At 37.4% G+C, this 26,744-nt stretch overlaps 2 protein-coding genes across 3 annotated transcripts in view; both read left to right on the forward strand.

The window, feature by feature from the left end:
* The first annotated feature begins 2,938 nt into the window (after positions 1–2,938).
* ube2d2l (ubiquitin-conjugating enzyme E2D 2 (UBC4/5 homolog, yeast), like) lies at positions 2,939–14,569 on the forward strand. Of its 2 annotated transcripts, XM_007245609.4 has the most exons (8): positions 2,939–3,392; positions 8,709–8,772; positions 10,506–10,537; positions 10,684–10,761; positions 11,414–11,519; positions 11,626–11,719; positions 12,340–12,390; positions 13,610–14,569. In XM_007245609.4, exons 1-7 carry the CDS (start codon positions 3,369–3,371, stop codon positions 12,386–12,388), a joined length of 447 nt encoding a protein of 148 aa, XP_007245671.1. In that variant the 5' UTR covers positions 2,939–3,368; the 3' UTR covers positions 12,389–12,390; positions 13,610–14,569. The 2 variants fall into 2 exon arrangements, with proteins under 2 accessions (XP_007245671.1, XP_007245672.1); XM_007245610.4 differs by lacking the exon at positions 12,340–12,390 and having other exon boundaries at positions 2,947–3,392.
* An 872-nt stretch (positions 14,570–15,441) lies between these two features.
* nfkb1 (nuclear factor of kappa light polypeptide gene enhancer in B-cells 1) overlaps positions 15,442–26,744 on the forward strand; it is a 38,585-nt gene continuing 27,282 nt past the window's right edge. Inside the window, exons 1-5 of the mRNA XM_049467992.1 lie at positions 15,442–15,712; positions 18,538–18,575; positions 19,951–20,038; positions 26,388–26,425; positions 26,557–26,655. Coding sequence (XP_049323949.1) covers positions 18,543–18,575; positions 19,951–20,038; positions 26,388–26,425; positions 26,557–26,655 — 258 coding nt within the window. The 5' untranslated portion in view covers positions 15,442–15,712; positions 18,538–18,542. The remainder of the gene's footprint in view (positions 15,713–18,537; positions 18,576–19,950; positions 20,039–26,387; positions 26,426–26,556; positions 26,656–26,744) is intronic.

Consider the following 26,744-nt stretch of genomic DNA (forward strand, 5'->3'; position numbering starts at 1 on the left):
TACATTTTAAAACCATACCTTTACCAAAGCAGGGCATGCCCAGAAATATCTCTTGTCTTTTCTGAAAGCAGTCTGTGAAAAAAATAATGAGGTATTCACATCCAAATTTAACAGCGTATTTGTATACATTTGTTGTATACAGTAAAGTGTTTTAATATGTTAACAATACATCTACAATACGTAGTTTATTGTGTTTCTGAGGCCAATCCTGTTGTGTTTGGTTTCTCTTTGGTTTTCAGTGTGAAAATTGTCATGATGTGGAATTACACTGCCTGGCCAAAAAAAGAGAAAAGTCTCCACCAGGATGTAAGTAAGTAAATGATGTTGGGTTGGTTGGTTGATGCTGCAGTTGGTCTGCAGGTTTAGGTTCAGCAACAGTATGTGCTGAAAGAAAGAGATCAGCTGAAGCTACCTGAATATACTCAATATTATAGACCAGATTATTCCTGAATCAATGGATCAATTTTTTCTTCCCTGATGAACACGAGCATGTTCCATGATGATATTCCAATGGCAGGATTCGGGAAGTAACGGGAAGAAAGGAGCTTTGTGTTTACCTTACAAATTAGCACTGGCTTTATAAAGCTAATGTAGCTAGCTAACACTTAGTAGAAGAGTTTATCAAAAATTAGCATTAGACCTATGAGGCTAATGTATGTTTTTTTACACTAGCGTGGGTGTTAATAATGTTAGGAGATAATGTTTTTACTATAAAAAATTTTCAATTGTGGTATAGCCAAACATTAGAAGTGTAATATGACTCATAATGTCTTACCTTCTACTTTATTTACCAAATACGTGACAAAATCAGGCCGGTGTCCTTCACACACACCTGCATCAAAAATGTGCATAATCAACAGGGACATATTTCCAACAATTACAGACAATGTACCAGATGAGTTAACACTCACAGTATACATTCACTATAGTACAGTTTCTACTCTTTTAATTGAATAAGATATGAGCAATAGCCATATTTATATTATAGTACAGTGTATGCTCTTGTATTTGAGTTAGACTGTGAAACAGCTCTTATAACTTCACTTTGGTACAGTGTATGCTCTTTTAATTGAATTAGATTGTGATACAACAGCCATATATTCACTATATTACAATGTTTGCTCTAATAATTGAGTTATATTTTGTTAGCAATAGCCATATTCACACTATAGTGCACTGTCTGCGTTTATAATTGAGTTAGATTGTGATACAGGTACCCATGAATTTACTACAGTGTAGTTGTAGACACAACAATGTTCTTAAAGCCTGCAGTGAAGCAGATTACCTGGTCCACAGCTTACCTGTGAAGATCACAGCAGACAGGAGGAGACAGTACACCCACATGGCTGAAGTTCACAGCTGCTCTTCTTCAGTCAGATCTTCGGCAGGAGTATTTACCTTCAGCGAACTGAGAGCCAGCGTAGCCAACCCACCTGAAGTGAAACCAATATGTTTCTTCAAATACAGTAAATCATATGACTTAAAAAAAAACAGGAGATCACCCAGCCACACCCACTCGTAACACCAGTACTGTGGGTTGAGCAATTTGCTTGTCTAAACTCATTCTTGGTTGATTTAGAATTGTTGTGTCTTGTTTTTTTTTTCTTAATAGAGGATAACCCGATCTTAAATACAGGAAAATAATTCAGCTCAGAGTTGCTTAATTTCTTGCCGTTCTTAGCCAGCATGAAGTCACACATTGCAGTAAAGCAGATAGTAACTTGTTCTTATAGTCTACAACACTGTGGTCCGGCAGTCAACCATTATACAAAATATAAGGCAGTCCTGGTGGGGAAGACACAACCATTATGCATATAAATTACGTCAGGAACCAATAAAGAAGATGCATGGATCTACATTATTTAAGTAACACCTACTAACATACAGCAAATAAAATATACTTCAGTGAGCGTGTTACAAAGTGTTACAAACTTTTACTGAGGAAATTCTAAATTAATCAACCAAATATATCATACTAAATCAAAATATAGTATATAGGAAACAATAAATAAACAGGTATCCCAATACTTTTGTCCATATAATGTGTAATAACCAATAGCCAAAATGCCAACTGAAAGGCTACATATTACAAAAATAAAAAAAATATTGAGGTGCACTTTTTTTAATGATGATTGGACCAATAAAAATGATCCAACTCATAACTGAACTAAAACTAAAATCTCCTTAACCTAAAACAAAAAGTGAAAGCATGAAAATGCCCACTTGTTAGTAAATGAAACTGAAAGCAACACTGCATGCTAACTTATTAAACTTTTGGTTTCATGAAGAACTTTGTAATAGAGATGTGTGTGCTACTGTATATCGTTTGTTCTAAATGTTGTTGTTAAGGTATTTCAGGGGGTTACTGTGCTGTTTCTAAACAGTTTCTACATTGAAAATACCTGTAATTTGTAATATTGAAATATTACAGGTAGGTTATACTGATACTTACAAAAGTTCATTTCAGTCACCTAAAATAAAAAACAACAAATTTAGCACATTTATTTTTGTTTTTCTTATGGTTCTTATTATTAAGTAAACTGCTGTGTAATTTATTTTGAGACATTAAGTCATTATTTTTGAGATACGAAGTCATTATTTTCAGATACTATCTCATTATAGTGAGAAAGCAAGTTATTATTTTAATATACTAAATTGTTAATTTTGAGATCTCAGTATTTTCAGATAGTAAATCATTATTTTGAGATTGTAAGTCATTATTTTGAGATAGTAAGTCGTTATTTGGATTTTTTTATTTTATGTGGCGGGAATGGGCCTATAAAGATACTCACCAATATTATATTTAATATTAATATTCTTTAAATTATAGTTACTATATTTTTTACACTCAAACATGCAGTATAACACGCTGTTAGATGGTGGTAGTGTGGGTCTGGGTGTGTGTAGCTCCGCCAAGAGGAGACATTTTGTGGAGAGAAAACAGATACACACACTCAACAGAGACACACACACACATTTTCTCACACTCTCTCTCACACACACACACATACACTCACACACACTCATCAATCACACACACGCTCGGCCGGGGGCTGTACAGACAGACCTGCCAACTTTGGGTTTCTTGAGGAGCGGCGTAGACTCAGCCAGCAGCAGGCAACACGGTGTTCCGACAGCGGCTCTGTATGGTTAAACAGCCGCCACTGGATTCACTGTTTTCGGCTTAACCTCCCCGGAATCCGCGGTTGGACTGGCTGGTAGTTTAGCTTAGCTTAGCATAGCTTAGCGTTACTGTCCATCTCTCCGCATTGCTTGGCTAGCAAACGAGAGGCTAAGCTAGCCGGCACAGCAGCGCAGCTCTCCGGCGACCTCACCCCCCGATTCCTCCGTAACCACACAGATTCGGAATGGCGTTGAAACGAATTCACAAGGTAATTTAATATAATTTATTTTATTTTATTATTTCAGTCCCGGCTCTATAGATTTAACAGGCTACCCTAGCTTAGATAAGACTGCTAGTTAGCTAGCTAGCTAACCCAAGCTAACTGAGATAACCATATATTTTGTTGTCAGTGCTAACGCCAGCTAATGCTAAAGCGAGCTGTTTTATACGAAAATACTCATGATTTAGATTTTAATTGATTTGAATTTGATTATACCAAATCAAAGCGAGTATATTCTTGCTAAAACAGTAAGTTAAACAGTTATTCTTTTATATAATTTCAGTAGATGAGGGATAGCAAGCAAAGTCAAGTTCACAGCTAACTAGCTAGCTAGCTAACGTTAGCTGAGTTACAACAGAATATACAGTATAGCTAGGCTAGGTTAGGTTATATAATTGGTGTAAATTAGTATTTATATAAGTTTGCTAATGTTTAAAGTGGTTGTTATGGATTTGAGCAAATTTAAAGCATATTTCATGCTATAATTCAGTAAATACAGAGCTAGTAAAGAAGGCTTGTACTGTCTGTGTTCATGTAACAGCTAGATAACTAGCTGGCCGGTAATAATAGATAGCGACTAAAAATACTTTCTTTACATTTTAAAGACTAATAATAATGCTAAATAGTGCTGTTTTATGTAAAAAAAATACTCATGATTTACATTTTATTTTATTTAAATTAAATTATAACTGATTAAAGTAAGTGTATTATAGCTAAAACACTTATTTTAACCTGTTTTTCTTTTAAATTATTTAATCAGATTAGACACATCAAGCAAAGTCAGGTTCACTCATGAATTAGAACAAATTATACAGTATAGCTATGTTAGGTTAGATAGGTTAGGCTAGTGTGTGTGCAAGAATAGGTAAAGACGTATACTTGCTTTAAAACTCTTGGTTTAAATGATCAGCTTTATCAAAAGTCAAAATTGAAATTTATGTTTCATACATTGTATTTTTCCTCCCAAAAATGTAAATGAGCTATAGAGGGTTAAGATTTATATATATATATATCCACTGAAAAGGATATTATGTTTATGTAACAGTTAGAAAGCTGGCCAGTAGTAATAGGTACTAATATCACTTATAGTAATAACTCTCTGTACTTTTTCTATTATTATTATTATTATTTTCAGAACTTTAAGACCTCTCTAGAACACAGTATTTTCTACCAATCTGCCTTTTATGGCCAGTCACGTTTCCCGATCCTTTGTTTTTACCACTGTGCTCAAAGGTACCTTTACACTGTAGGTAAAATGTCATTCTGATTCATTTTTACATGTAGTTTGAAAAATGTGGGGGAGTGAATGGCACAAATGGCAAGAAAAGTTGAGCTGGCACCTGCCTCACACTGACTAGTTCTGAAAACACAACTTTCTGTTCTTTGTGCAGAACTATGTACCTGAATAGTTTCTCTACACAACATGGCTGTGTACTGTAACAGAGAGCCCTCTGGCATCCTCTTAAGTTCCATTAATGGTCAGGTTTCCCCAGGCTTTAGCTATAAACAATGTTCTCAGAAGGTGACGGAAAAGTTTAGGGACTGCAGTGTGGAAAAGTGGAACATGAAAACATTATGTACTGTTAGTAATTCTGCGTTTGAGTGCCATTTTCTCAAGAAACTTGTCTGTTTTCTTGTGTTTTTGGCCTTTGTAAACCCCCTCTTAAGAGGTTAAGAGTTGAGAGCATGTTAACACCTGAGACGTAAAGTAGCAAATCAGGAGCATCAGAACAACAAGTACATTTGACATTGTCTTACGTCATTCTGATCTGTCAGAAGATAACAGCTGAGGAGGAATGATCTCTCTCCAGGACGTTTGTGCTGGAGTGTGAAGAATGTGAGATGTTGCACAATCGGCTCATTGTTGAACTTGGCGGGAGCTCAGTTTTTCCCTTTACATCGGAATTCATTAAAGATCTTTAGATAGTCATTTGACGGCTTTGTTGTTTTATTGTTTGTTCGTGCCCAGCTAAACATTGTGTTCTGTAGCATGTTTTGCGGTTGATTTGGCTGAGCTCACTTTACTGGGTTAAAGTTGTACTATTGTAATAATGTGATCCAGGTCATCCAGATCCAGAATTTTTACCAGATTTTTGACCGTTGTTGTAAGGATATGGGTGCATTTAATCAGTGACGAGCATTTGTAAAGTCAGGATGTTGGATGATCACTATCCCACCCAACCTCACCTCATCCCAAACATCCCAAAAGTATTAGATGGAGTTCCATAATTCCAGAGAACATAGCTCCACTGCTTCTCAGCTCAATTTTATGGGCTTTTTACCCCTCTAGACCTAGCATAAAACATGGTGCCAAAAGTTCATGTTTAGCTGACACTACTTCTCTACAGGGCCTAAACAAGTTTTATGCATGCATTTGCACATCTGTGTCAGCAATATTTCTAACTAAAAGTTGCTAAACGCATTAATTAGAAGCCAAATCAACATACCGTAGATGCAGTTAAAACTGATGTGGTCTGAAATGCATTTGAGACACTATATAAGCAGTGTGAACACACCAAAGTCCCTCCCAGTACAAGCAAAACACCAGTAGGAATTTTAGCTCAACAAACTCATTTTTATATTTTGTCCCAACCAGAAGTTGAGTTTTAGTTTGACTAATTGGAGACTAATTTGACTTCCAAATGTAAATGCATGTGGCTAAATTCTTATCAGTAAACAATCCAGATACTAGTTAAATAAAATGACCAGGTGCAAATGTGAATCAAGGCAGAAATAGCAATATCAAATCTGAGCTCAGAATTTACACTTGAAAAGTGAACAGTGCTGATATCTGAGTGGTACAGACATGCTTGTCCAGTAGACTGTAGGCCAGGATGTTGTACTGGTTTGTGTTGCTGTGTGAAGTGTTGACCGGGACCCCTTTAGAAATATGCAGGTGTAAAAATAGCTCCTGCTGTTACTGCTGTCCTATATTAGTGTGCAGTATATGTGGCAGTCTTTTAAGTGATTGTTAAGGATGTGTAATGTTTAGTTATAGCTGATGTGGGAAGCTGAGGTGTGCTGACATGTTTACTGACATGTCTCCAGAGAACCAGAATGTTTGTGACATTGGACTACTGAAATAATTTATCTCCATTTTAGTATTTGCTCTTAAGTTGGAGCTTCTTATCTTGCTTAATAAATGGTAGATATATCTGTAGTCTTGTTTTTAGATGGATTTAGATTTAAAAAAAATTGTGTGTACCACACTGTTTGACATTCACCTTGGTCTCTCTCTACGAGTTGTTTGGTATGATAATGGTATGTTTTAACCATGTCCAAGTTTCTGCAGAGTAGTAGGGCTGCACCTAACAATGACTATTTTCCATTAGTTGATTAACTGATAATTTGTACGTGTATGTACATTAAAAAACAGCTCATTTGCATATTCTGCCCCATGCCTCAATCAGATTTCAGATAATCTGACGAACCGGAAACTTATTTACCTACCATGTGCAAATGTGAGTGCTTTTCTATCAAAAGAACTCAAGTTCTTGAACCAGTTTTGTACAGGCTTATGAGAACCGTGGTGCATTTTAGTGAACCAGCCTGTGTTTTCTCCAGTATTGGTGGAAGCGTCAAAACTTCACATCATATGTCCTCAACAGGGGGCGCTGCACCGCTGCGAAAAAACGTTCCTGAATTTGCTTTTTTGTTGAAAAAAAACGTAGCAAACGATTCAAAATTAGGTTTGCGAACCAGAACGGTGTCATTTCCACGTCAGTGGAAAAGCGATATGTGTGTGTAGTTAAAATCTGATCAGGATACAATTCAGGTGTAAACTGTGTCTTTGGGTGCTTATTAATCTGATTGTTATGGACTGTTATATTTCTAGGAGAACGTTTTGTAGGTGCTGACAATTGCATACCAAGAACACCACACAAGACCTGCCTAATGTTCTGGAGATGTTCTGAGCTATCAGGATGCAGCCAAGTCTGCATGTCTTGTCTAGGACTCTACAAATACACATTTGCTAAATTCCAGAGAAGCTCTATTTGTTTCAGTATTGCAACCACAGACAGCAGACATCTTCCTGTCACTTTCTTTTTGCTTTCAACTGAGCTCTCGAAAGACCAAACGAAAGAACGAGAGCAAAGAGTGTCACCATGTCCTCAACTCGCTTTCTCAGAAACGACTGGTAGCTTCTCAGAAGTGCTGCAGATACCCACAATTTGCACCTCGCGCGTACCGAACAGAGCCGAGCATTGAGGTCATTCTACTCGAAGCCCATCTCTGCTGATGTAATCGGTACTTAAGTCCCATCATTAAGTGTCATTACTACTCCTGTCCTGTTTAGAATGAACGCATCAGACGTCTCCTCTGATGATTCAGTTCAGCTCCTTTAAGGTGCCCCCGTTGCTGACTGTGGCAGTCAATTACCCCTGACACAGCTCATGTTGTAATCCCCATAGAGATGCACCAACCATAGAAAGAGGGCACATGAACCTGAGGTCACCAAGTCCAATGCTGAGCATGGGCTACTGTTGTTTTCTGCTATTTGTGTCAAAAGAATAGAGGAGGACTCGCTGTGGAATCAGGATGTTGGTTTATTTTGAGCTTTTAGTAAGACTCAGCAAGAATAAAAGCATACTGTCTATACGCCATATGTCCAAGTGTCTCATTAATGTGCAAACGTGCACACTGTCTAGTCACTATGATATGTATTACTGACAGAATAGGACTAACATGAAGGTATGGTCATTATGCCTAATACCAGGTGTGGTCTAGAAGGGCATCAAACCCCTAACTTTGAGTTATGTAGATGTATATTCTTCCAACCTAAATATATGAACTCTTGTCTAGTCAAATGCAATCAAATCTTCACAACAATGTTCCAACATCTAGTGCTTTCTTAAAGAATAAAAGCTTCTTACAGAAAAGAAGATAAGATACCTACTTATTGTAATAATTGTACACAATGTGCAAATCTTTGGACCTAGAGAATGCATGATCGTGTACTGTTACTTTAGGGAACAGCTTGGAAATGCCCACACCTGCATTTAGGTGGTGAGGTGTTATCTTGTGAGTGAGGTCTTACACTGGCCAGCTTGCTCATGTCATAGCCTTTGAATTTGAGATATGAGAGTGTTAGAGCAGGGCTGAAAGTGGGACAGACGAATGTGACGTTTTATTCAAATTATACATTATCACGTGTACCAGTAGTACTTTGTTAAAGGCTAATATTACCACCCACAGTGGACAGTGCCGTGCAGGGGGTGGTAATGATGGTCAGCAGGGGTGTCTGGCTTATTATCTGTGTATGACGGCACATGTTGACGGACCTGTGTGTGTTTGTGTGTACAGGAGCTGACTGATCTGGGCCGGGACCCTCCAGCACAGTGTTCTGCAGGACCAGTGGGAGATGACTGTGAGTATCATCCCCCTTAACGCTTATCCTGCACTTAGACTGTGTCCAATTTATCATACTTTTCTGACTATAAGGTGCACCAGATTGTAAGACACATTAAGCAACACTAGTAAGGATGCCTACATCGAAGTGAGCAAGGATTTCGCCATGTTTTCCTTTCTAATGGGGAAGCGCATAAGTAAACAAAACTGTAATTCTTATAAATAGTCTAACGAGTGCCGTATATTAATCTACACAGATTTATATCCTGTAAACTGTTTATTTGGGTGAGAAATGGCGCTTTTGTTCATTTACAGTAAGCTTAGATTTGTTATATTTTGTCTAATGGTGAGTTTTCAGTAAAGTTTCTCCAGCACTAAGGCTAGGTGCAGCAGCATTAGCTGCTAACCACAGTGCTAGCCGTACGTAAGGTCCGCCTCCGATAGTGGTTCGTCCCATGTAGGTTGTTTTAACATGGTAAACATGCAAACTAAAGTCAAACATACTCTCCTCTGAACAGCAGAAGAGGTTGCACTGCAGTTAGCGGCTAATGCTAAAGCTGCTGCACCCAGCCTTAGTGCTGGAGAAACTTTAGTGCGCCTTAAAGTCTGAAATATATGAACGGCTGCCCACTGCTGATGTCACTGGGTCATGTCCCGCTTCTGAGGTGGATAATTTGTGATCGGACGTCACTGTGACTTCCAACGAGCAGAGAAACAGCTGACACCGTTAGAAGTTAATGTGTCGCTAAGTTCAGATGCAGCCTCTGGGTGTTGCATGAGATCATAATTGGAAGCGACTTGAGCCATCAATACTCTGTCAACTGTGATTTAGTTTTAAACTCTGCAAAACTCAGTATCAGTTGGCACTTTACTGTTGAGATTATTCCTAACTCTAAAATAAAGTCCTACATAAGACCAGATTTGCAAAAGCTTTCCTTATAAAAAAAATAATTACTTTCTAAAAAGATTATTTGGGAACTTGAGTGTTTGTAGAGAATCGCAGTTAAATCTGTTTTCAGACCTGTAATTATTTTCTCAGTTCCAAATCAATTAATAAATATGTTTACTTGGAGTGTTTTTCCCCTTGTTTTGGTTTGTTTTTACACAGGAAAAAAACCCAAATGCCTCTGATTATAGCAAGAGTGTCCTATGTTCCAGACCAGCGCTGATAGTTGTGCAGTATGTAGCTGCTTTTTAACACTGACTGATGAAAAATTGCCTTTTTGCTTTTAAACACAGTTTAACACTCTTTTAATCAGTATCCCGGTGTCCATGCAGTTGCATCAGTAAACAAGAGTTTTCAGTGTAAAAACAGCTAAGCGTGGAGCATGCAGCAGCAGAAACAGCATTTGTTCATAGCTGTGCTAGTTATCTGGGTTAATAAATCAGGTTAAACTGCACCTGAACAGCCATTAAGCTCAGATATGAGGAGCATATTTGAGAGTTGAGTTGGATCAAGACCGGATTAAGTTCCCGTTGCATGAAAACCTTCTGGAGTTTGTGTGGAACCAGACCAAATCGTGCTGTTGTGAAAACGCACTAAAAACGCTATTTTTGTTAGGGAAAGATTTAGTATAAGTTTTGCTTTCTAAAAATTGATCTCATTTAAATAATTAGAATAACAATAATTGCTATTATTCAGTTATTTAAAGTGATCATTTATTTATTTTTTTAAAGAAAAAAGTGGTCATATTGTATTGCAATATAATCTAGGTACTGATATTTCTCTCTCTCTCCCTCTCTTTGCTGCAGTGTTTCATTGGCAGGCTACAATTATGGGACCTGTAAGTATGCAAACCTGCCAGCTTCCTCATGGCGGAAGTGTGTTCATCATTTTCATGTGTGTTTCACATGTGTATGAATGCGCCGGTGTTCGCGTGTGCAGCGTCGGCGTGTTGACATTTCCTGTGATCTGTGTGTGGTTTTACAGAACGACAGTCCATATCAAGGGGGCGTGTTTTTCTTGACCATACATTTTCCTACAGACTACCCATTCAAACCACCTAAGGTACGTAACCAGTGTCCAACTTTTAATAAAGGAGATAAAAGGAAAGCTTCATGACAGGAGTTTCATCAGCATCAGTCTAACGTGGATAATTATTAAGTAGGGGTGGGTGAAATGGCACTGAAGTAATATTACAATATTTCATGCTATTTTTCGAGATAGAAAAAAAAAACACTGAATAAAAAAATATAGCTCAAAAATACACTTCTGCAACAAAATAAAAATTATTTTATTATTGCGTACGATATGATATAAAATGGCACACCCCTAACTGAGATTTTTTTTGTCAATGATCCAGAATGTCATGATACTAATAATACACTCTAAATATCTCTATATATCCAGGATTAAAGTAAAATAAATTATATATAATGGGAAATGAGAACAGTATATCCCAATGTTTGTGGACACAAAGCCTAATTAATGCACCGCTTGTCTAGTCACTGTAGAAGAAGTACTGCAAATAAAATAAGAATCTTTAAAGCGGATAAACAGTCAATCATGCTATGCCAGAATTATTAACATTTTTGATCCTACTTTAAAATCATTAGAGTATTTTTCATTTGCATTTCTTTTGCATTTGATTTTGTGTGGATGTATAACACTTAATTCAGTTTGTATCAGTAATCTGTCATTCTCTCCCTCTTCTCTGCAGGTTGCTTTCACCACAAGAATTTATCACCCAAATATTAACAGTAATGGCAGCATCTGTTTGGATATTCTAAGATCGCAGTGGTCACCAGCATTAACTATTTCTAAAGGTAAGCCCCTTCACACTGAACAGTAAAACAGTACATGAGGAGGACTGTGTTTTAAAGTGTTTTGGTGGTTGCTGTGAATAATGATGGTGTTTGATTCTTCCTGCAGTTCTCTTGTCCATCTGCTCTCTGTTATGTGACCCCAACCCAGACGACCCGCTAGTGCCAGAGATAGCTCGCATATATAAAACAGACAATGAAAAGTAAGTATCGTATCATATATTGTGTTTTTTTAAGTGAGAATAATCAATATTGAATGCATTTACAGAACAGAGTTAGTCAGTAATCTGCTTTATTCAATAATTGACGTGTTCATATGAATTGGATAATCGGAAAACAAACAGATTTAAAAGCGGCATTTTACAAAACGATATCCTTATATCGTTATCATGTTCAGTGAATTGTGATATTTTTATAATACTGTGATACTCAATGTGTTACAAGGCATATGTATTACTGAAGAGGATAAAACACTCTTAAATAAGCAAATACCAGGAATTACGGATTTATTTGCGTCAGTTTCACAGAATTTAACAACCAATTTTCTTCACCACAGGTTTAATGACCCTATTCATTTGATTATAGCGCCACCATGTGGAGTAATAAAGCAGTAACTTTAGTAAGTCTAATCGGTGGGCGAGATTTGGGGACTTTAATGCGCCTGTTTTAATAAAATATGCATGCAAGACGCCACTTGTTGATACGGTACGATACGATACAATCGAAACAATGCAATATATCACAATATCGATATAGTGTTCCAGCCCTGCCCTGATCTCAGTGGGGGTCTCACTGATGAGCTGGGCCGCTTTCCCTCCCTCAGGTATAATAGACTGGCCAGAGAGTGGACAGAGAAGTATGCCACACTGTAGGGGTAAGGCCGGGCATTGTGGGAAGTGCTGGTGTGTGTAAGCGTGTTATGCAGATGGTGTTCAGCATTAGGAGAGATGAGGACGGTGTGTAAAACAGAGGCAGAATGCTTTCAGCTTTGACCTTGCTGTTTTTGTGTGTGTGTGTGTGTGTGTGTGTGTGTGTGTGTGTGTGTGTGTGTGTGTGTGTGTGTGTGTGTGTGTGTGTGTGTGTGTGTGTGTGTGTGTGTGTGTGTTGGCATGGGCACAGTTGGCAGAGCAGTGCTCGCTTGCCCAGCATGCGACACTATCGTTACATTAGCACTCCTCAGCACCACTGTTAATCAATCTCTCTCTCTCTCTTTCTCTTTCTCTCTTTTACTTCCTCTCTTACTTGCTTGTTCCTCTCCATATACAGGCGTTTTTGTTCCTACATAGTAAATGAATAGTGAAGTGATCTATCAGACTATGAAAGAACACATAAGTAATCTGTCTGTCTGTCTACTTATTGTTCAGTGGGTCTATCTCCTCTCTCTCTCTCTCTCTCTCTCTCTCTCTCTTTCTCTCTTCTTCATCATCTTTCTCTCTTGAATTAAAGTTTATTAGAATTATAGGTTTAGTTTTTTTATTGGTATTTATCTCTCTCTCTTTCTTTATATCTCTGTCTCTTGAATTCAATTGGTGTTTCTCTCTTTCTCTATCTCTCTTTCTTGAATTCATGTAGTTTTATGTATGTTTCTATTGGTATTTTTTCCTCTGTCTCTCTCGCATTCTTTCTCTCTTTCTTGAATCTTTCTTTCTTGAATTCAAGTAGTTTTTGTTATCTTTCTCTTGATATTCTTTCTCTCATGAATTCAGATAGTTTAGTAGTTTAGTTTGTTGGTATTCTCTCTATCTATCTATCTCTTGAATTCAAATAGTTTTAGTTATGTATCTGTTGGTATTCTCTTTCTCTCTCTCTCTCGAATGTTGGAATTCAAGTAGTTTTATCAGCATGAATTGTAAATAACAGCTGTCAACAAGTTGCCAATGCAAATAATAGAGTGACTAATGATGATAAGTCATGACAAAAGCTAATGAGTGAATAACTTTATGAAAAACAGCAATTAAAACATTTACATAAAGTTTATTTAGGAATATATTTACAGTGGTTTAATGCAGTCTCTCTCTCTCTCTCTCTCTCTCCCTCTCTCTCTCTCTCTCTCTCTCTCCCTCCCTCTCTCTCTCTCTCTCTCTCTCTCTCAGGTATAACAGAATAGCTCGGGAATGGACTCAGAAATACGCCATGTGATACCTGACGGAATCTCACCCCAACAGATCTGCATTATAGCCCCCTTCTCCCACCTTCTCAACGATCTGGCACTTCCCCTCCACCCCCACCAGCCTCCACCACCCCCACCTCATCTCCAACCAAACCAGTGATTTTGTTTAGTTGTTTTCTGTCCCTGTTAAAGTGTCCTGCGCTGCGAGCGAGAGGACGTCACGGCGAGATCACGCTCTGTCCATCTTTTGTAAAACGCTCTCGGGTCTGAACTACGAAGCATGTGTATCGTCGAGGACCCCGCCCACTCTGTAACCAGGTGTAATAAAACAAAGACATAAAGCAAATAAATAAGAGTATCAAGCGCTTTTATCTCACGCCACATACTGGAGGTGCTATAACGATAAAAAAAATCTATATGTATAAATATATAATGAATAAATAAATAAATGAATAGATTAAATAATGGTCCTTTTGTGAACAATCTGTCACTGGGTTGGCCTTCACTTTTTTATATATGAAAAAATGCTTTTACAATAGCAATGATCCAGTCTGTGAACTATACTCCTCCTGCTTCTGACTGACTCGCCACGGGCAGAACCGGCCCCATGGTTCCATCAGCAGTTCTGAAGAATATAAGATCTATTTTATGCATGTCGTTAGGATAATAACCGTGAATGGGTCAGCCGTCTGCTGAGAAAACAGTGTTAAACACACGTGTCCACTTGAGAACTTTTATTTTGTTACTCCGTTTTCCTGGCTGTTTCATTTCTTCCCCCTGTCGTTTATAGAACGAGGAGCTATTAGTTCATCTGCCTTCCTCCTCCACACTGTTGGCTTGTTGCACTGAATTTATGATTGGACGCTCCTGACGGATGACCGGTCAACTAATAGCTCCACTAGCTGTTCATTTGTTTTCTCAATAAAGTTGGTAAAAGTACTGATTTAAGAGTGGTGTCGTCTTTACTGCATGCATTAACTTTAAGTAGTCTTGTAATACTTTGTGTGGGATTGCAATATTAAAAAAATAATAATTATTTGGGTATTTATTTATAATTGTATTTATTTATAAAAATATTCAGTTTCTTTATGTGCATTCATTTATAGAACAGCAAGTTTTATTATTTTCTGGCTATGAATTAATTATCTCAATCCCACACCATAATCAGTCATGGCCATGATCTCATTCACATGCCTTATTTATCTCGTTCCCAAGCATTAGGATCCCGTTCCCATGGCTTAATAAGAATGCTGTTTTCTGACTCTAATATTCTACTATAAAATCTATATAGCAAATTAATCCAATTTTTTTGTTTCCCTGCATTGGAAGCCTGTGTGTGATATTTTATATTTTTATATTGCTCTTTTTATTTCATAAAGCATCCCTAAACATGAAAAAACATGATTAAAAAGTGTTATAAATCACATTAAAATTAGTAGAAATTTGCTGTTACTTTGCCATAATGGCTCTAGTACTTCAGTTTTTCCAGTGTTTTTGCAGTAAATAGGCCGTAGTTACTCTTTCATTGATTTATAAACTTGTTGATTGGGTGTTTTATGGTCTATTCTGATGAATAACATCTCTCAAATAGTGTGAAGTGCAACAAAATATTTAAAAATAAAGAAAATACCTGATGTCCATTATTATAACATTTTACATTTTCTGCAAATAAATCAAATGCTTTAAATGACAATATTTTTATAGCAGTGTTTGTACACACTGTATTATTACACAATTCAATAAGACGGTAATTACCGGGTTTGACCAGCAGGTGTCGCCCCCGCAGCGGCCGGCTTTGCTGGAGGAGAAGTTGCGTTACGTCACAGGGAATTTCCAGTAAGGAAGTGAACTTTTCTTTACAAACAGATCGATCCGCGCTCGAGCGGCGACCATTAACTCGATATCGCCTCCGATCCGCCGGATAATTCACCCGCACTGCGCCCGAGCCTCTCCTCCGCACCCAGCCGAACGCCCGCCCGGCCGGAGCTCTGCGCCACCCGCGGGGCTGCATGGCTCCTTACCCGCCTGCCTGAGCTCTCTCTGCGGACTGACAGCACATGTGGAGCGGCCAGACACACCAGCACAGGTAGCGGACTGAGCTCCACACACTGCACTCTACAGTCTACACACACTTTACTGCTGTTTTACTGCTGTTTATGTCATATAAACACTGACACTTATATCTGCTCTACATATATATATCCTTATATAGAACACCAACTATTGCCTAACTACCTAACTGCTCATAGTATAGTTATTAACTCTAACCATTCACAACATTCATTAAAAATATTACTTTTAAGATATTACTAATCTATCTAATCTGAGATACGTTTTAATATATTAATAGTGGGGAATTAACCCACATTATGCGCTCTATAACACTTTCAAATCATTAAGTCTTAAGATTTCCCTATAATAATAAATCCGCTTTTGTTTCATTTGGATGACTTTGTAGGTAGTTTTGGGCTGTGTCCAAATAAGTACTCTACCTCACTAGTTACTTAGCTAGTTAGCTAACTTAAGTTTGCAGACTATACAGTCAATGGAGCATGAGTAGTAGTATAGCTGGCTAGTGGTTGATTTTGAGATATTTTAAATAAATGTCCCTAAGATTAATCTGCTTTTGTTTTATTTGGATGTCTTTGTAGGTAGGTATCATTCGGCTGCGTTCAAATAAGCACTCTTACACACCTAGCTAGATAACTATACCAGTAGTTTGCAGAGTATATCAAAGCAAGTTAATTCAACACCGTTAGCTAGTGGAGCTATCTAGTTAGCTAGTGGTGATATTCGGGATACAGCCCACTGTTTTAAAGTCTTAAGTCTTACAAATGTCACTGTAATAAATCAAATTTTGGATGGCTTTTAGCTTTGGGCTGCGTCCAAAGCGTCTAGTGGTGGGATCGGGATACAGCCCACAGTTTTAAAGTGTTATAAGGCACTAGTCAATAGTGCAGCACTACTATAGGTTAGGTAGTGGTGGGATTTGGGACGCAGCCCACTCTCAGCACTATCAGACGAAGCTGAACTGAAGAACATGGTCTTGTTATTGATGTGTTTAAACAAATAAAACCACAAGTTTACACTCGTATGTGTTAGTCATTTCATTTCTCAATAAAATCCCAGTATATTAATTAAGAATATGAAATATCAGAGGCTGCTCAGCATCTTAAACTGACTGAAACTGACTCAAACTGAGAGTCTGGGTATTTTGTTGACTTGCCGACTTGTTGGCTTGTTAACTCCGAGTCCCAGTGCTGTTAAAACACTTAATTTAGCACTTTTAAACCGTATAAACTTAATATAAGTTTCCTACACGACAGCGGGTTAAAGTTGCGGCGAAATCCGACCACAATCTCAGAAAATGAAGTTGGATTTAGCTGATTTAGCTGAACTTCGCTCTGCTACTTCCCATTTCCACACACAGACTGAGGGCTTTAGCTTAGCTTAGGTTTAGCCTAGCTTAGCTTAGCATGCTAACTAACATTAGCTCATTAATTCGAGGCTTTGACCGTGTTTTTACAGCTCAGCCGCTTCAGCTTTAGTTAACAGACTGAATAAAAATATAATATGATATATATATATATATATATATATATATATATATATATATATATATATATATATATATATATATATATATATATATATTGGTTAAATAATGTTCAATAAAGAGAAAGATTATTTTAAATATAATTACAGGGCTGTGAAAGTGCACTCACTGTAAATTAGCTAGCTGTTATTTCTACTCCCTGTCAGAGCTTAGCTTTAACCTTTTTTAGGTTTTTATTATTATTTTCAGCTGTAAGTTCTATACGGCTTATTTTATTTTACTCTATACTATATAAGTTAGTATGAAGCCTCAAACAACACTGATAGCAAGAAAGTTGAATAAACCTTCAATTTTTGACTGTATGATGGAAAAGCAACCTTTAATCTTTCATTTAAAAGTTCTTCCATAATATATAATTAATATTAATGCACATTTATAATTAGTACATTTAAATGTCCCTTTCTACAAAACAACAACAATACAAACACGATATATACATATGTAATGTAAGTAAAGGTTAATACAAACAATATACAGCTCTGGAAAACAAATAAGAGACCACTTAAACTTTCTTTGATTTTACCAAATTGAAAACCTCTGGAATATAATCAAGAGGAAGATGGATGAACACAAACCATCAAACCACCAAACTGAACTGCTTAAATGTTCACACCAGGAGTAAAGCAGCATAAAGTTATCCAAAAGCAGTGTGTAAGACTGGTGGAGGAGAACATGCCAGTATGAATTGCAGATAAGCAAAATATTACAATGTCAGTTTTTTCTCTCTAATATCGTGCAACCCTAGCCTGGATCTTCTGAAAGTCTTCTCACAGTCAGTTTTAGGGGTTGATTGTTTACTTGCTGCCTAAAATATCTCATATTAATGCTCTGACATTTGAACTCTCCATTCCATGAGTCTTTCTACGGTCTATTGTTCTTGATCTGATCTGAAGCTACATGACGTTTAAAGGTCTGTAGTGATGGACTCGAGTCGCTGTCATTCCCAGTCTCTTCCACTTTATTAAAATATCACTGACAGTTGGCTTTGGAATATTTAGTAGTGAGTTTAGTAGTAAAATTTCACGACTGGACTTGTTGTTGCACAGGTGCTGCATCCTATCACACGGTACCACAGTGCGTTCACTGAGCTTCTGAGAGCAACCCATTCTTTCATTATTTTTTTTTATTCACACCTGTGGCCATGCAAGTGATTGGAATACCTGAGTTCAGTTAATTGGATGATTGGTTGATTGAAAACATTTGGTTTTAAGCTCTTATCTTATGTGTTGGGCTGTAGCTGTTGTAAAAAAAAAAAAAAAAACTAATAGTCCATTTCTTCTCACTCTCTTTTGCAGGAACCATGACGGAAGAGGACTCATATCTACACCCAGAGGTGGGCACTGAATCTGTATGAACCTGAAGTTTGTTTCAGCCTTCCAGGGCTTTCCGTTGAACCCAGATCATTAAACAGTTACAGTCTTTGCATATGATTAATATCGCATGAATGGCCAATCGCAGTATTTGCATTACTAATACACGTAAGTGCGTGAGTAGATCTGCAGATATGCCACATTTAAATCGTCCAATGTAGAGAATAATAACCTCTTCAGACAGGAAGCGTCTCTTAGAAAGCTGCCAGAGTTTGCGTTTTTTTTTTTTTTTTTTTTCTTCTTTTCTTTTCTCGACTCTTGTGGTCGACGCTGGCTTACCTTCAGCTAAACATCAAAGATAGTCGAGCTGCGGATCCGTGTGCGTCGGCCTGCAAACACAGACAACTTTTTCACATTTCTCACCGTATGGCTTAAACTACTGTTCATTTGCTGCTCGTGGGAACATCACCTGTCTACCAGGTGCAGTTTAATAAAAAAGATCTCGGATTATTAAAATTCAGCTCGTATTAGATCTCGGATTGAGATTATCTGTTAAATTAACACATTAATAACAGCGTGTTACTAGTTGGACTTTTCTAAGTGAGATCTTTACAGTCTGATAAACGGTCTGGATAAATGCATGTTAAATTGGGCTTCCCCAAATTTAACAAAGATTATTTCTATACAAAGTTTTGCTGCACGTCCGTGCACAGCTCCCATTTTTATTCTTATGTTGTGCTGAAATTGCATATTTCCTGAAATTTATTTCCTTTAAAAACTTTTTTACTATGGACAATTGAGCTTTAGTTGCATGCTTCTCATGTAATCTAAACCTTTCTCCAAAAGTCAGTGATACAACATTTCTTTTATTTAACAAATATATAGTTTTAAATATTGCAGTACAGTATAACAACAAAAATATTAGGAGTAAGGCTGAACAATATATCATTTCAGCATCTGCATTGCAAATATGAGCAGTTAGTTTCTGGTGAATATGTCATAAAAAAAAATAAGAACAATGTGAATCTGTTTCATAATATGTTTTAATGACCTGTGGTGCGACTATTGCTCCTGCCCGTATTGCGGTGTTGATGCTGAAGTGATATATTGTGCAGCCCTACTCTTAGTTTATCTGGTGTAATTTTGTGCAGTAATATGTAAATAAATATATTGATGAACAGAAGGTTGATACACATGATTGAGCTTCTGCTATTTAGCCAAAACTGAATTTTAGATCATTTTAAACAGTTTGTTCATCAGTCTGTACTTCTTTAATGCAGTATAAAATAAACTGAGACAGTAGGATATGCCTTTGTTGTTGATGTATAGATTCAGGAATCTACTAAAATGTTTCTCATATATTTCTAACATCACCTTTATGTTTTTATCTCTGTCTAGTTCTGTCTAGATTTTGCTCCAGCGTGGAGTTACCAAACGGACCCACATTTCCAGCAGCCTATTCCTCACTCCAACACACCCAGAATAGGTAAGAGATGCTGCAACCTGAAGCATGAATGAGCCGCTGTCCACGTCATAACCATACATACTCTACACAGAGAGAGAGATAAAATTAGGTTAATAGTAAAAGTTGCCGTATTTGGGTGTTTTGACTAATTGGCACTGAAGCGTGGGACACGGAAAAAGGCGGTATAGGAAGAAGATGAACTTTACCAACGTGTTCAGCTCAGCACCTTTCACTTGATATGTGAGGCTACTCCCAGTGCAAGGTGTGAAGCCTCCTCTGTGGTTTTCTGCTTGTGAATATTTGACAGCAGCTAGAGACGAAAAAACAGGAATTTATGAATAAAAATGTAATAATAGGCTAATATTTTAACCCTGCAACATTATTCATGATATATCCTGAGTTCTCGTGTACAATCTGGTAAAACTTCTATTTATTAGAAGCTTGATTTATATTATTATATTATGAGAAATGTAGAGGTTCCTAATGACATCCTATGATAATCCATCCCATGCACCTACAATATTCTCTATACACAATTCTTCAGATAATACAGTAGGGGTGTAGGAGTGTTGATAGAGTGTCCAATAGAAATGCATTGCACACTTTTATAATAAGGGATAGATTTGAAGATACAGCAGCTTGAAATGCTATAGTATCTGTAGTGTCTTCAAGGTAAGCTCTTGAGAAAGACAGCAGCAGTGTCTGGATAAGCATTGTCCTGCTAAAATAGTGGAAAAGTGCCAGTATTACTTGAGTGTATTATTGTGATTATACTACAGTTCCATTATCACTGTTTATTGAAAGATTTTGAGTTAAAGAGGAGGAGGAGAAAATAGGATCTGTTTGGTTATAAAAACTCTGCCAGTTAAAATAGTTCCATTGCTGCTCTGTTTGTAGCTGCACTGTTTGGCTTGTAAGCGCTGCATCGTTGCTAGGTTACCTGTATGTGGCGGAGTAATACATGGAGAGCTTTGGTTACAGTGCATTACCGGCTGATAACGGCACTCGTAGAACGCCTCTCACATTGCGGGGTTGGAGCTAACTGTTCTATAACTATTTTTATTATTATTATTATAACACTAATGCAGTTTCCCCAACAGGGATTAAGCCAAGTCATAGAATACATTTTGTTTTAATCCCTGTCTTGGAATTTGTGAGCCTTTCTTTCCTGCACAGAGATTAAGCCCAGTCTTCAACTACACAGCTTTTTTTAATGGAGATATCCCATTAAATGAAAACAAAGTATTAGTAAAGATTAGGCTTTATCCCTGACTATGAAACTGACACAATAGGTGCAAATGACATTACAGCTTTGTAACCAATGTGACACAGGTGTTAGACAGTCTGAGCGGACTTTGTTCCGTTACTCCTGTCTCTTTAAGACCGTTGGAACAACGGTTGCTTCTTAGCACCTGTCCTGACTCACCTGTCTGACTCGTTAAGAGCTTTAATAACTTCTGACTAATTGAGACAGTGGATTGCGCAATAACTCATTTTTAAGTGTGTGGTATGCAGTGTACACTGTATGTCAAAATGTTGCAGGAGCCATGACTAGCCAGCTTGTCTGGTTTCTGTAGAGAAATACTGCCAATAGAATAAGACTCTCTGCACCAGATAAACAAACATGAACCTATTGGCAGCAGCCTCTTGCCAGGTGTGGACTAATAGTGGAATTCAATACTTTTGAATGGGTTGATTTGGGGAGTTTGAGCTGATTTGGGGTGTTTGGATTGAGGAGGTATGGGATCCTCACTAACAACCTCACTAATGCTCTTGTTTAATGACAAATGCAATCAAATCCTCACAGCAATGTATTAAAAAGTAGGAAAATCTGTTAAGACAGCCATGGACAGTAGTTACTCCAACAAATACACGATAAACTGTTTTTTAATATCATTGATTTTAGGAGAAACAAAGGCTGAGCAGGTGTCCCGATACTTTGGTCCACATAAAGCCCACCAAAATGTGTTATAGCAAACCATGTGAGATCATTCTCTTCTCTGATTGGTCAGATATGTCTGGGGTGGGTCTAGAAAGCAAGAGGGTTGTGTTCTCTGGACTAGTATATTTTTCTGTTCTTGGAACATCTAATGGTGCAATATTATCACGATGCGTTCACCAATGTTCTTCACCGCAGGTTTATTAACCCGATAAATTTGATTATAGCGCCACCATGCGGTTTGATGAAGCAGTAACTTTAGTAAGTCCGATTGTGGGGCGAGTTTAGGTCAGAGGCACCTTTGTTTAAATAATAATTTTGATATTTGTTCCTATTCTGTTATGTTGGTTCAGATGTGGTGATGTTCTCACCACAAATGATGTGCTCCAGGTTATATTTGGGACTGGACCGAGAACTACGCCTCTCGGTCTAGGGTCTTGGTTTGGTAGTTTTGGTCTGCCTTTAATTGCGTTAACTTGTATTCACACCTGCCCAACAAATCACTTTAATGGTGAAAACAAACCAGTGTCCAAATGAACCGGAATAAACAGTGCTAGTGTGTAAACGCTCATTACTGCCACTGTTCCAGAACAGATCTGATGTGTTGACACATGTATGAACAGAGGGATTCACACGCCCATAATTACTGAAAGTGAAGTGAAGTGAAGAGCTTTGATGTGAGCCTGAATTTCTCCTCAGTGTAATTTACTCTGTGTTACAGCATCTCACCCCCCCCCCCCCCCCTCCTGTTACACACACACACACACTTTGATACACACTCTCTCTCACCCTGTATAGAGTGTAGAGGAAATGCAGAGCCGGATCTATTTTCTCTCGTGTTTCTTTCACTTCTCTGTTTGCTGAGAGGCAGGCAGTTGAAAGTCTTGAACCCCGCCTCTCTGAGCGCCGCCATCGGAAACCTGTAGAAGATAAGAGTGACAGGGTGGTGTTTAATGGTGTTTGATTAATCAGTTAACTGTGATAATCACAGGTACGCTACAGAGCTGTAGTAAGGATAGGGTCTTTGAATACTGCTAGGAATGTACCGATTCCCTCACATACATTCTGTTTTACTGTGTGATATATAGGAGTACGATTATTTCAATAAAAGCATTTTTCTTTGGTAGAATCTGCTCCAGTTGCTCAGTTGGGTAGGTGTTTGAGTTCTCCTTGTGGTTTGGCTCCATGTTTAATTTCTGGTTAATTGGCCAGGCCTACTGGGTAGGGCTGAAAAAAACAATTATTTTGATTTTTGATTAATAGATTATTGATTGATTGAATAAAAAGAGAAAGAGAATAAAAGATAAATATATTTATAAATAAAATGTATTTAATATACAGCCCTGGGAAAAATTAAGTGACCTCTTCAGTTTCTGAATCAGTTTCTCTGATTTTGCTATTTATAGGTATAAGTTTGAGTAAAATGAACATTGTTGTTGAACAACGATTTCTCCCAAATTCCTAATAAAAATATTATTATTGTCATTTAGAGCATTTATTTGCAGAATGTGAGAAATGACTTTTAGACCTTAAATAATGCATATTCATAAAGTTTTAAGAGTTTAAAAATCAATATTTGGTGGAATAACCCTGGTTTTTAATAACAGTTTGTTTCATGCATCTTGGCATCATGTTCTCCTCCACCGGTCTTACACACTGCTTTTGGATAACTTTATTCTGCTTTACTCCTGGTGTAAAAATTCAAGCAGTTCAGTTTGGTGGTTTGATGGTTTGTGATCATCCATCTTCCTCTTGTTTATATTCCAGAGGTTTTTAATTTGGTAAAATCAAAGAAACTCCTAATTTTTGGCGTAACTCATCCCGTTAATAATGGCATATCATCATATTGCTCATGCCCCACCCACCTTCATTGTGGATCATTACTTTGTATTAGATGTAAACTGTAATGGGTTTGATTGCTTCTCGGTTTATTTGAAGTAACTGATGGTGTATAGGGTGTATAGAGTGAGTATAGAGTGTGTTCATTGGACGCAGTGAGGTGCAGGTTCGGCTCTCTCGGGTTGGCGTATCGGCAGCGCTGTTGTGTGGAGAGGATGTGGTCAGATCTGTGTCCCTGTTCACAGGAAGAGGCAGAGGCTTGCTCTTCTACGTAAACACACAGCGGGAGCTCGAGTTTCGGCCGTCTCCACGCAACCAAACGTTCTGTACATCACAGACCTTCCTACGCTACGTATCAGAACTGTTGAGATCGGACCACGTCTAATACAGCAGATAGGGGGGCACATTCTGATGGACCTGGTGCACCTACATACCTGCATTAATTATTGTTTCTTCTAAAATCAAGGGTATTAAAAAGATTATCCTGCGTTTGTTGGAGTTATCGTCTCTGTAGTACTGGGGAGGTGTTTTTAATACATGTTTTCTGTTAGGTTTTGATTGCATTCAGTGACTAGACAGTTCTCTCATCCCAAAACTATTGGATGGAGCTCCATTATTCCATAGAACAGAGTTCTTCTACAGATCCACTGATCGATACTGGGGATTTTTACCCCTATAGCCAAATCTGGAATTAGTTTTAGCATGGTGCCAGTAGATTTGTATTATATTATTATATCTGCTCCAGGTTTGCAACTACTGGTTATTTTGGTGGTGGACTAAACTGTTGATTTTTTTATTTTTTCTATAATCATTTTATTCATATATGTTTTCCCCATTTTCTCCCCGATTCACAAGGCCAATTTCCCAACCACTCATTAGGACTCCCCTATCAGAAAATGAGAAATGGCTGAAATAACAAAAAAAGATGCAGAGCTTTTAATCACAGTTTTCATGCATCTTAGCATCATGTTCTCCTCCACCAGTCTTACACACTGCTTTTGTTGGATAACGTTATGCTGCTTTACTCCTGGTGCAAAAATTCAAGCAGTTCAGTTTGGTGGTTTGATGGCTTGTGATCATCCATCTTCCTCTTGATTATATTCCAGAGTTTTTTTTTTTATTTGGTAAAATCAAAGAAACTCATCTTTTTTTAAGTGATCTCTTATTTTTTTTTCAGAGCTGTATGTGAACAATCGTACAAATAAACACAATAGACTATATCACAACTATCAAATACTGTCGAGGTCATGTCCATTTATTGTACGATAAGTCGATAATGTCATAAATAGCTAAAGTATTCAACAATTTTTTTACTTAAGTAATGCTTATGTAGTTAATGGTGAAATGTAGTAGTGAAGTACTGAAAGTAAAAGTACAGTACTGTGTTATTAGTGTAGTTATTACAGAAAGCAGTGTCACCTGCCGGTGGTTTTAATGTTTTGGCTGGTGTGTAGGTGATGATTTCTTGAAATGAGGTCTGAATTTTTCTAAAGCTCAGAAGAAAACAGCAGCTATTTCAGTGAAAACACTCGGATCGTAGTGGAAACAGGTTATTTATAAAGCCACTTTCTCTCAGAGGTGGATCAGAGCTGGTCTCAGAATGACGAGCTGAGAGCTGAATGAACATGCTGAATGCCACAGAGGGAGCGGTAAACCTGGTTCTCGTTTCTGGTTTCTGGTGTCAAACCCAACAACATTCTCTCCTCTGCACTCCAAAGTTTTTGTTTTAGTGTTTTGTTTAATATCGCCAACATTTTTAAATATTGTGAACGATATTATACCCTGAAATATGGTACCGTATCATCCACCCCTAATTATCACATCAGGATACTACTTTTTTACTGTTTTTAGCAAAATAAAAAATCACATTCTTCTCATTTCCCATTTTAAATCTACTAAACACGACCAAACATCCCATTATATTTGTCCAGTATCATTTATTTTACTTTAATTCTGGATATATAGAGATATTTGGAGTGCATTATTCTTAGTATTATGACATTCTGGATCATTAACTTCTGTTACAAATCTGATAAAATTATTATTATTTTTTTATATATCTCAGTTAAGGGTGTGCCATATCATATTGTACGCAACAAAATAATGTAATTTTCATTTTGTTGCAGTAGTGTATTCTTGATTTTCTATTTTTTTTATTCACTGTTTTGTCATATCGATACCAAAAGTATCGTTATCACAAAAATACCATGAAATATCGTGATATTGTTTTAGGACCATATCGCCCACCCCTAGCTGCTACTACACCTGTATTTTTGGAGGGAGAATGTTTTAATTGCCAGTAATTGTGTAATTAATCTTTATAATTGAGTACCTCATTAGTATAAAAAAAAAAACATTTGATAATTTGCAATAACATCACCAGGTATACTTGCAGAAGTGTATTCCTGAAATTATTATTTTCGTAATTCAATGTTTTGTGATATCGACAATAATATTGTTATTGTAGAAATACCCTGAAATATAGTGATATTGTTGTTGCTCCATTTTAGGTCCATATTGCCACCCATATGCACCTGACATGTTTACGTTTATATTTTAACTCTATTTCTCTTCTTATCTCTGTTGTAATAGATGGACCCTGTCTCCAAATTATTGAACAACCAAAACAGGTAACACTTTGCATTTCATATGAATCATACGAATCATATTAATAGCCATTTCTTTATGACTGTGTCACTTGTGTTATAAACACTTATGATTTCACTCCACTAAATTAGTATTTTGTGTTTTTTGTGTTCAGCGAGGTTTCAGGTTTCGTTATGGCTGTGAAGGCCCCTCCCATGGTGGACTCCCCGGAGCCTCGAGTGAGAAGAACAGAAAGACGTACCCTCAGGTCAAGGTGAGGTCAGCTGAGAGGGTCCGATTTTGGAACAGTGGAATTGGATTTGTCGTTTCTGCTTAATACTGATTATAAAAAAACAGACCTGA

The sequence above is a fragment of the Astyanax mexicanus genome, chromosome 19, assembly GCF_023375975.1.
Source record: "Astyanax mexicanus isolate ESR-SI-001 chromosome 19, AstMex3_surface, whole genome shotgun sequence".
Lineage (NCBI taxonomy): Eukaryota > Metazoa > Chordata > Actinopteri > Characiformes > Acestrorhamphidae > Astyanax > Astyanax mexicanus.